This window comes from Cygnus olor, chromosome Z, assembly GCF_009769625.2.
Source record: "Cygnus olor isolate bCygOlo1 chromosome Z, bCygOlo1.pri.v2, whole genome shotgun sequence".
Classification (NCBI taxonomy): Eukaryota; Metazoa; Chordata; class Aves; order Anseriformes; family Anatidae; genus Cygnus; species Cygnus olor.
The window spans coordinates 65,606,661-65,618,511 of NC_049198.1; the positions used below are offsets into that span (position 1 = coordinate 65,606,661).

At 43.7% G+C, this 11,851-nt stretch overlaps 1 protein-coding gene across 3 annotated transcripts in view; it reads right to left on the reverse strand.

Moving 5' to 3' along the window:
• The window catches only part of ACO1 (aconitase 1), a 37,096-nt gene extending 26,662 nt beyond the window's left edge, over positions 1–10,434 (reverse strand). The window contains exon 1 of one of the 3 annotated variants that reach the window (XM_040540511.1): positions 10,286–10,434. In XM_040540511.1, coding sequence (XP_040396445.1) covers positions 10,286–10,396 — 111 coding nt within the window. In that variant the 5' untranslated portion in view covers positions 10,397–10,434. Of the gene's footprint in view, positions 1–7,006; positions 7,143–10,285 lie in introns of those variants that run through there. The other 2 variants (XM_040540510.1, XM_040540512.1) reach the window with 2 other exon arrangements.
• Between the last annotated feature and the right edge of the window lie 1,417 nt (positions 10,435–11,851).

Genomic DNA, 11,851 nt, shown 5'->3' on the forward strand with positions numbered 1-11,851 from the left:
AGATAACCATTTGTGCCTCTGTGATCCAGAAACCACTACAACAACGTGGTCCTGTTTCCTAAGTGGCAGTAGTCTAAAGCTGAAGAGACAGGCATCTGCATTCAAAATTCAAGCTGAATCAAACAGAAAACATGATGTTTTTTTACTTGAGCCTGAAAATGTTGCACACTAAGACTACAAACTCTGACTGACTATCTGAGAAACAAGGAGTCCTCTTGACTTCAGTAAGATTCACTTGAGTCCCCACAAAAAAAGAAAATTAAAGCTGACTCCACTCTAAACATCATTTCAGTTTGAGACTTCTTCTTGATGTCGCTATCCTAATGGTACAGTAGCCAGAACCCTCCATTGGGACCTACAACTTCTAGGATTACTTACACACATTAAAGTACACAGGAATATTCCCAATATCAAGGCCATCTAGCATAGAAGGGCTGGAATTAGAAATATCTGTCAATCTCCAGAAAAGTTGGTTGCATGCAAAACGCCTACTGAAACAGTTCCTAGAACACCAGCACCTGAACTCTGCCCAGGGCTCTTTTGGCAGCACTGCTTTAGGCTAACATATGCCTGGGAACAAGCTAACAATTTAACAGTAAGGACAATTTTCCTCCCCTGGCCTGGAAACATATACAGATCTTTATTTTTTTTTATTTTTTAGAAAATATATAACCAAACCAATTGCTATTTCCACAAGACACTGCTCTTATCTTCATTCACGTAAGACTATCTCTCTTTGCCTCAGTTTCTCAAACAAACAAAAAAAAACCACCACAGTTTGAAATGCTCATCCTTGCTTGAGACTGGTGTGAAGGACTGCACAAAGACCAGTATTTGTTAGTTACAGTGAATACCAGGACATGGAGTGCATTAGTTTATTTCACCCATCAGTCTCATTAACCATTAAGGAAATTCTAGTATGTGGAATATGTTTATGGAGAATTTTTAAAGCACTTCAGCACAAATCACATCCCATGTACTTCCAAGACAACAACCAAGTCAGAGGTGAGGCTGGGACGGAGATAGCAGAGATGAGGACAAATGAAGGTCTGGGGTGTAAAGCATTAAGATAGCATAGAAGAAAGGACAATTTCCAGCATTCTGCCACACAAAACAAGGGAAATTTTTTGAGAAAAAAATGAGTGCCCAGAGAAGGCAGAAAGGTAGGAAAATGAACAGAGTGCAAACACCAAACCAACAGAAGTTAAAATGAGGCACTGTTTGCTGTAAACTATAAACTTGTATCTGGAAGTTCACAGAAGCTTCCACCTTTCAGAGAACAGTGTTTACTCCTAAGCATTCACAACTTACTCCTTTATTGCAGATAAATCAAAGTGATTTTTTGTCCCTGCATTAGGTCAGAGACCATTTCTATTATGTACTGGATCCTGTATTGTGTCCCTAAAACTCCAGCTGCTACACGTGTGTTTGAATTTGTCCTATCATGAAACAAGTGGGCCTAACATACCACCTCTCACGCTCCTGTCTACAAGTTATTCTCTCAGATTCCTCATCCCAGTTTTGCAGATACCAGCCCCTTATACAACCTCATCCAGTTTTGGTTTTCTTCTTTGAACAGCATGAATTACTCAGGTATTCCTCTTCTGAAGCAAACTCTGTCCTTCTAGGATTGAGCATGACTGAAATAAACTGCTTCCTTCCTCTCCTTGCAAGCTGTGCTGCTGCTGAATTTTATTTTCTGCATTCCAACCTGAGAACTTTATTTTATGCATACTCATTTCTCATGGGAAAGCTGAAGGGCAGCTGAAGATAGGAAACTCTGAGGTATTCCCTGACAGGTGTAGCAGATCTTCAATATGACCCTAACAAGGCCACTGTATTCGGTTCGCATATTCTCATGTAAGTATAAATTGCATCAGCAACATTTCTCTTTTAAGTCAGTGTCTTGTCAAACCTGTGCGAGTTCAAGATCCTATGATGGACACTTTATTGACTTGTTAGCGTTTCTTTGCCATCATCGGTTAGTTAAACAAATATACCAGACTGGAGGTCACCAAGGCCTAAACACGTGTTCTCTTCTCTGGCTGACCGGCCAAAAAGACGTGAGGAAGCAACACTTTGCAGGTTGACTCCACCAGCAAAACCTTAAGTAATCACTGCAATGGATACAGATTAACTCGTGATTGCGGCACAGAGTATTTATCCAGGCTGTGCAGACACTGAAAGGTAAATATGCAAACAGGTTAGCCAGCACCTGTCGGCAGAGGACTGGCTCGGTGTGCAGGGCCACGGGCATTGCGCACGGCCGCAGCTGAGCAGCCACCCCACAGAAAGCACTCGATCTCCTGCCCTGCAAGGGGATGGCGTGGAGGCCGCATCTGGAAGGGGATTCCTCATGCCAGCCCTCAGGAAGAGGGGCGCACGGACTCAGGGTCTTCGGGGCAACAGCCACAAGTCACCCGCATGAGCAGCGCTGCTCACGGCCTTAGAAGACAACCGTAACCGCAGCCCCAGCTTTCTTCTTCCACCCAGTCCCCTTCCTCCGCGTTTGTGCGGATCTGGACACAGAGAAAGGAGCAAGAGGAGCTCTGAGGTGTGACACAAAGAGGAGGATTAACTGAATGAGAAAGGAAAAGTATCACGAGCCAGGAGACTGCCACAATCCCAACGACATAGGCAAAAGCCGTCAAGCTTTCAGCTAGCTTCCTTCCGCCACGCAGAATCCATGTCTTTGTGACCACATCCTAAAAGTTGGATTTGGAGTAAGGATGCTTCGTTTCTAGGCACTAACAATAAAAATCCGCCATTTTTTGTAGCATGGCAAATTTCACATTCTTCACTGAGGTGTTTTACTGAAGTAGTGACACTCCTTTCTTTATTCATTCCCCTCCAAATATCATCTGCCAAGACACATATTCTCATTACTTAAGTCTTTTCAAAGGGCTGCATGACTCGTACAAAGTGTACCAGGTAAAGTGGCCTTACTTTAGCCCTCCCTGTGCCTGCTAATACCATTCTGCCAGCACTGGCAATCAGGTTCGTATTAATGCTGGTCATCCTTTAATCCAAACTCCCCAACTATTGATGTTGTTACCCACTCAGCTTGTCATACGGATGTCGATGCTCAGCGCTGTGCTAACTCCCTCCATCTCCTGTTGGAGAATATCTAGAATTTACCCATAGACTGCACATCAGCTCACCGCAGAGGAGTGTGGTTTCTGGCTTTCCTGTTGTTCTGGCTTTCCCAGCTCCAGCTCTCTCTCTCTCCCCCACAGAAGCAAAAGTGCAGGACTCTTAGCATCAGCATGGAAACCATGAATACTGAGAGGGGCAAATTTATTTGGACTAGGTCATAGCTTTCCAAATATAAAAAAGGAAGCTGTTTTTCATGCATGTAACACTTGCCCTTCAGAGCAGAGAACAAACCCTGGGCTAAAACAGCTGTTCCATACTGTATCAGTGGATAAGACACAGGAGGGTTCAAATCCCTCCAGCAACAAAATCTTGTATTGTGATACTCTAACAAAGCATTCACACTAGCAAAGTATGTGTACAGTAACATTCCTCACACCATCTGTATTGAGTAGATCAGTACACTCAGCATTTACCATGAGTGCTCAGACATTCACTTGCAAGAAAAGACCTGGGCAAATATGCCCATGGGCTGTATTGTGCATCCGGACCTCTGTGGCAGCGTGAAGACCACGTGGCTGGATGATCATCACATACAAAGTACACACAGCCCCAAGGGGACAGAAGGAAAAAGGTACCTGTATCCTCCTATGTCTCTGTTTCTTTTCTTCAAAGTTAATCAACTAAATCAAATACATTAAAGGGGTGATAAAGTCTCACGTGGATCCTCAAAAAGGATTAAGACATGCAACTTAATTTCGCTTTCTTTTTAAAGAAAATTCACATGGGATTTAAACACATTCTGTGTGTGTTTTCACATCTTTGATTGATTTAACTTTTCTGACAACATAAACCCAGTACTAGTCACATCACAACACCAACTGGAAAAGGACTAAGTTCAGTATATTGGGGCATAATTTAAAGCACGTTCTTAATTGACTGTGGATCCTGGATTCTGCTTCAGACCCCTTTAAAAGCAGCAGTGCAACCTGGAACAAACTCAACAAGCTGAAATATTAGTGAAACAGATGTAATTGAAAAAGCACCCTGATGTATCCTGCAGTTTTGCGCTTGCAGAAGTTATTTCACGCAGACTATAGAGAAGAAAGAGGTGCACTACTTATAGAAGAGAACTTGATGACAGATTCCACTTTAAATAAAACTTTAGCATACTATTCTACTCTCTTTAGACTGCAGAAGAGCCTGAAAGTAAAAAGTGAATACAGCTAATCAGACTAAAAGGAACAATCTCTTCACCACTAAAATATTTATATATACATATTGAAACATAACTGCTCTTACTTTCATTTGTTGAACAAGATTAATACCAGAAACCATATTGTTCTGATTTTTTAGGGATCTCAAGGGAGACACTTATTTCTCACTATCCAGAATACAAGAAAACCTTAGCCTATGTAGTATTTTTATGCTGAAATATATGTTAATAGCATGCTCTTTTGTATTACATGAGTACCAACAAAAGACTCCTGAAGAGTAATAATCACTTATTACTGAAGTGCCTGAGGACCAACCAAGAACGCACATTTATTTTGTTTGACCTGCAGAATGAAAAAAAAAAATCCCTGGATGAGGGAACTTCTGTCTAAACTTCAGACCATAAAGTCATAATGTAGGCACAAAACAGGCACAGTCATTCATCTTTTTAGTACGGATGCATTTCACTCAGGGAAGAACATGTCTACACCACCATTGTCTCTTTTAATCCATCTTTGGTTTCTTGGTTGTTGTCTTACAAATTATACAAAGGTGCCTCCATTATTAACAGGCAGGGATCACTTGCAACATCTACTCATAAAATTAAACATCTGGTGGCTTGACTGACTGAAACAGACCTTTCCCTGGACAGCAGCTACATCCTCTGTCCCCACTGGGAAAAATGACTTAGCACAGAATCAGCAAAGGAGCAGTTTAACTTAGGCATCCTACAGGACACCAGAAGTGGTTACACTCAGCGAACGCAAAGGTTGGAGGCTCAGACCTGCAAGTATGACAGGTATCTGTGAAGAAACATCCAACTGAAAACTGGAAAAAGGGGGTGTGTGAGCTGGCAGGACTGCTACGATAAAAGTCCTTGCCTAATGATGGGAAAAAGGCAGAAGACACGGATCGCTCAAGCCTTGCTTGGAAAATACAGCACTTACCTACCACCTGTGCTGAACCTGACCACGTCTCCACCATCTTCAGTTGTGATCATCGTCCCCCTCCTGCCCCAAAAAGCTATTATTTCCTTTAGTTTTGTCTACTCAACAGATTGACATGTTGTGTGCACGCATCCATGTGTATGTGCGTATAAAAATCTAAGGGAGGCTGCTGCAGAGCAATACACTACTGAGTTGTAAATCCATCACAACAATATTAAGCATGCAATTTCTGGCATTGCTGAGAACTACACACAGCTAAAGAGCATTTCTGAAACCTCTGTTCACCAGCAGAAAATGAATGTCTACAATTTACATAGCTCTACTCATGGATTCAAATTCTGCTTAGCAATGGGCCTTAATTAAAAAAGTTGATGACTATTTCTTTCAATTTACCAGAGTTTCAGATCTCTTAGCCATGAACCAAGATTTGGAAGGTAGTGGGAAGTGTCCATGCCCATGCTGGGGGTTTGGAACTGGATGGTCTTTAAGGTCCCCTCCAATGCAAGCTGTTCTAAGATCTCTTAGCAGGTCCATCAGGTAGGAAATTCTGTCCTGTTGGAATTGCAACATGCCCTGCATACACCTACCTTAGCTGAAAATATCCATGCTAAGCATGCTGACAGAAGTGTACGTGTTTGATATGGAAAGACAGCTTCTCCAGCATGAGTCAGGTGTCTGCAGTAATAATTCTTTGGCAAGTAAATCCATCCATAATTCAAGACAGTTTAGAAAAAAAGTTAGTACAGATATTTGTGTGGTAGAAAAAATATTTGAAATATAAAGTTGCTTAAGGAAAATGTTTCTGCTATCTTGGCATATATTGAAAAAAAAAATGCCCCTAGAATTTGGACAAAGTTCAACACCAGTACACCACTACTGGAACAAGCAGCATCTTGTTTTATAATGTATCTAGCTATAATTACATTTGTATGCACACAGAACAGATGAGTACAGCTACAGCTGCAATAAACACAGGTTTCTTGTTCTGATTAAAAGAAGCTCTTACTATTTAACACTTGCTCTACCTGTGACAGATAAGGCCGCTATATAAGAAACCTACAGTGCAGCACTGATGTAAATCATCAGTAATCAGATTTCAGTGCTACCAGAGACCTGAGAAAGAAAGAACATCTTTGTCTATCTCTATTACACAGAGAAGTCCACAGTTACATAGATCCTTAAAGAGAAGTCCACTAGCAATTTGACAACTGAGCAAGTATTCTCATGGTATAAACCACTTCATTATTGTGCACTGGAAGAAAATACAGCAATATGTAAAGGATTTTCTTTTTTTTTTTTAAGACTCTACACAAACTTTCAGGGTACCCTTTTCAACTTATAGGCTCAAAAGGAACTTTGTACTGGAACACAAATGGGACTGTGGATTACTGACTTTACTGCTTGCTCCTAATGCGTAAACCTTTGATTGCAACACTAAAGTACATACTTACTCAAAACCACAATGTGATGTACTTCAAGCACACTGGAAAGGCTGCTAATTGCATATCCCTATAATCTACATAATTCACAGACTATCATAAGCATTCTGAGAATTTCATGTCGTTAACAGCGCTGCAGTGCATATGCAGGAACCGAAAATTTAGTTCAGAGACCACGCTTGCGAAATCAAGGCTTTGGTTTTTACAGAAACTCCAGCTCCAAGTGAGCTGTAAGTTTAAATGAGTGCTTAGTTTCAAGATGTGGATAATAAACTCAACTCCAAGTCATCCCTCCAGAAAGCCAAATGCTACCTCCTCCTCCCTCACTTGGCACAGTTAGTTCACTTTCTGCTCAAGGGACTGTTGAAACGCTTCTCTTGCGTGCATCTCACCAGCTTTTGATGACCCAGACAAGCACACATATCTAGGATCCTCAGACAGCCTCTGGAATGTGATCTAACCTTACAGTTAAAAAAAAAAAATAATCCAGATCCTAATTAAGCAGGCGTAAGTGTTAAGGGAGCGCTGTGTCAGCAGACTCACCAGTGAGTGTCCTAGTTAAAAGTAGAGACTTTTTTTTTTTCCTGCAGGAAAACAAGCAGTATTACATGTAATGACACAAGGAAGCCTATCTGGAGGCTACTGCTGAAAAATAAAGCCTTAATTTTTTTTTTATTTTTCTCCCAAAAGAGTAATGCTGAACTTTAACCGACTTCCTACCTCTGTACAAACTTGCTGCTCATTTCCCCTGTTAGCAGTTTTAGACTATATATTAATAAATACGCAGCATGGACTAGTTTTAACAAAGAAGCAGCTTCCAGTGTTAGTAAAAAAAATACAGGGGAACACGCAGGAACACGTTCCCACCAACAAGCTAACATGGAAGCACTGCAAGCAGGCTGGAAATACAGTGTTGTAAGCATGTACAAATGCTTGGTCTGAAATTTGGTTTCAATTTCAGTATGCAGGATTAAAAGACATATTACTGGTCTGTTTGTTTCAAAAGGCTCGCGTGAAAGTTGGAAGGATGACTGCAGAAGTGCATGGGAAGTGGAAACTAAATGAGAGTAACGTGAATCAGCCCTCTTCTACTTGTTCCACTAGCAACGTACCAGCCCTGTAAACTGCTGTTTCTGTACCCCTAGGACTCCTTCTGTGCAACTCTGACCTGTTCCAGAGCAATCAAAAATATGTAGGTGGAAGGAGTCCTTTCAGGATGAAGAGCTGATGAAAGGATTATTACTGTTGTGAAATAAATCTGGCGTCATGTTTTTTTTCCCCTTAATTTTGAGGCCTTTGCACTCTGGAAATACTGGAAGATAGTCTTCTCACAATAAAAGCTGCTGCCTAGAATCTCCGCAGCTATTTGACTGTTCGTGTAGATTAATCAATCCAACTTTCAAAACACCTTGGTTTCAGTCTGCAAGCAGAACAACTCAGTATCTGATAACATTTCATCAATTCCAACCAGCAGTTATCAGAGCTTACTAGTCAAGCTCCCAGGGGAACAAAATTAAGTTTCCACCAAACTTTTTTTTAATTCAAATGACTTTTTCAGAACGGTTTTCTGTAAAAAGGCTAGGGAAAAACAAAACTAAACACCCTATTTCACAAGCTTCTGGAGTCCTGACCCTAAAATTGTGGGATGTCCCAATTCCTGTGAGGACGTGCCAAATACCCAGAGGAAATCTTCTGAGTGAGCTAACCAATCCCCAGGCCAAGACTAAAGGCAAGAACCCTGAAAAATTCTTACCTCCTATTCACACAAACAGGACAAACTGGAAAAAAAAAAGAAGACTCATCTTTACCTTATCACTGTTTCAAAAGGAAAGGGACCACTCTTCAGTCAGTCCCTTCCAGTGATCTGAAGTGGACCGTTACTGTGACAAGGAAGAAAACTTCCAGCTATTACGTGACAAAAGCCTGCAGTGAGAGTCTGTGCTGAAGAATACTAGTGAAAGAGATTTGCTGCTATTCTTACTATTTAAATATTAATAATCTTTATTCTGTGGTTTTCTGTAATCATTGTGAAAGCTCTTCCACAATTACAATAAAAATTTCATTAAAAAATACCAGAGTGGGATTGTATCATTCATTGGTTGGTATTCCATTCAAGGGAACCAGGAGAGGAGGAAAGCGCCAAATTACAAGTGTCATATGACTAGAAATAGAGTTTGAAAGACCTACAGTCTTTGGTTCAGCACTAGTCTGCTATACTCATACATACTTTGTAAAGCATCCCTATAGCTAAGTGCTCAGACTCCTTCAAACACTGAGAAGCTTTAGGGGAATTTTCTCTATTTTACAAAGTCCAGGATCAGTAAAGTACTTTCCAAATAACTCCTCAAACACACCACAGATCCTGTAGGGCATAAGAGTCAGCTGCACTTCCTACCCTAAGCACATTAAATTCTTCCTATGTCCTTTGAAGAAGTTAACAATCCCCAGAAGTTTATTAGGACATTCTGATGGAGCACAATTGCTTTTAAGCAAAGCAGTACTAAATAAACATTCCAGTGTTAATATTTTTCTCTGGGGTGGTCTTCCTTTACTGCAGTATTGTGGATTGATAATAGGCCAGTCTGAACAATAGCAACAGACTGGAGTGCTCAGAGATATTAATTCAATTTCAAGTTTTGGGTGAGAGAATCCTCTGTTTTAGTCCAAGTTTCCTGCTGATACTAAAGCATACTGAAGTCCAGATCTCTACATCTTTCCCCCGTCTCGCACCTACTCTAGCTTCAGAGCTGGAAACTAAATATCAAAGTACAACCTCCAGTTAATAAATAAGAGAGAGCCGCGGTGGTGTTATGAAACACAGCAATATACTGAACAGATATGGAGGGACTAATCTGGACGTACACCTAATCCAGAGGCCGGAACACAGCATCTCCACGGCCACAGTGCCCAGCCAGGCTGGGCAACGCAAATACCTGCCTCTGAGCTTCAACCCTGACAGCTGCTACGGGGCACCTGTACCTTCAGAACCTCACCTTAACACAGGGTTCGCCCTCACCCTGCTCCTCCCACCCTCTAAAGCTTTTCCTCCATCCTTTCTGCGTCTTGCGGGTTTTGGAGTGGGTTTTGGAGGGGTTTATTTTATTTTCACTGCACAGCCGAGTGGCCGTGTGCTTTATATCCACGCTAAGCACTCTCCTGCAGCACTTAGATACCGCTGAAATATCAGTAGGCTAGGCCAGCGTTGTTCCAACAGACAAAAAATAACCCAACAGCTACACCAGGATGACGGTAGGGCAGCCTAACTTCTCCCCCTCACCCTCCTCCGCCCAAAACAAACCCGTCCTCCTCTCAGCCCTGCCACCACAGCAGCTCCCGGCGGCACCGCGCTGCAGCCGGGCAGGCCCCCGGGGACCCTCCTCAGCCCCCCAGCACCCCGGGGACCCTTCTCAACCCCGCTCAGCCCCGCCGCAGCCGGGCGGGTACCCCCGGGCCGCCCGACCCCCGCCCGCCGCCATGTCCCGCGCCCTCCCCGCCACCCGAACGGGAAAGGGGGCGCCTCGGCGGCGGGGAAGGCGGCTTCCAGAAGGGCCGAAGGAGGGCGCGGCGTCCCCCGCCGAGCCCCGCACTCACCGGGGAGCCAGGAGGAACCGATCGCCGCTGCCCCGCTGCTGGCCTCCGGAGGGACGGGGCAGGGGCGGGCCAGCTCCGCCCCGCCGCCCTCAGGGCCGGCCGCGGCGGCATGGCGGCCGACTGCTCTCGCTTCCCGCCTCCCCGCCTCCCCGCCCGGCATGCCGGCGGAGCGGGCCGGCCTTCTCCTCCCTGACCGGGCCTCTGTCCCCCGGCCGGCCGCCCGCACCCCGCCCCGGCCCTCGGAGAGCGGCCGCCTCGCTGCGGTGCCGCTCCTCAAGGGCCCCGGGCACGGCGCCCTGCGCAGGTCGGGTCAGGGCCCCGCTGCGACAATCACCTCACGCCCCTCGGGGGAGCCCGGCGGCCTGGCTGTCCGCAGAAGCGGCCTTTTACATATAAACCGGCCGGGATCGATACCGTGACGCCAGTACTGGAAAGGGATGCCAGGGGACAGAGTGTCCTAAAGACTGACACGACACCATCACCACGGCTTAGTGATATGGGGCGTTTCTACGTGTCCCGCATGCCCGTGATAGAATGGGGTGCGTTTGGGGCCTGAATAAAGTCAATTAAAATGCACCTAGTTCTAGGAAAAGCATTATATAAAGAAGAAAGAATAAATTAAAATGTATCTAACTCTAGTGAAAGCATTAGATAAAGAAAGGGGGAGCTAAAGATCTGCAGGGACTGCCCAAAAAGAGCTTGCATGTCTCACACATCTCTGGAGAGCAGCTGGGAGAGTAGTGGCAAGGAGACCTGTTGCTTAACCACCAGCAGAAACTGATGGCCAGTAATGTTTTTGTTGTTGTTTTTGATGGTTTGTTTTATTTTTCCCTGAAGAAAGTTCAGGAGGTGAAGAACAAGCAAGGCTTCTTGCTGACACTGCAGGTGAGGAGCAGATCTCAGATGCTGGAGGTGATGCAAAGAGTGAAAATGGAAGCACTTTTCTCTGCTGGAAAAGACTGCTGGAACCTATAAAATGCCCAAGATGGCTTTTTATGTCTGGTTGTCAGCCGGTTGGATTTCTGCACGCTGACCTGTGCTGACAGATCCTCCTGCCCACACACTGTCCAGCTGGAACATGCAGACCAGGGAAAATCAGTGACAGGATCTCAGGGTCTAGCAAAGAAGATACATTATTGGTTGTTATTTTTCCATCCTTTTTTTTGTATTTTAAGTCAATACACTTGATATTGACTTAATTATGTCTTCTAAGTTCTGTCTGTACTTAAACCTACTATTGTCTTACTTGATACTTCTAGATGTCCTGTCATCCACAAAATACAGTACTTTTGAGTTATCACTCAAAGTCTTTTACAGGTCGGCCTGCTTTATGTTCAGTGTAAGTATCTCATGGAGTAATATATATTCTCCAACTTCTCTTTTTACAATCAAATGATTCTTTTAGAACATCCGATTGGCTCTAGCAAATGGTTAACACAGACATGAAAATGGGCATCCATTCATAATGCTCTTTTCAAACCTTTACCCAAAGAGGTTCACAAGACTGAGTTTTTTGGAATGAAGTTATCTTTGTAATTTGGTAGTAGAAGGAAAAGGCCAATGACT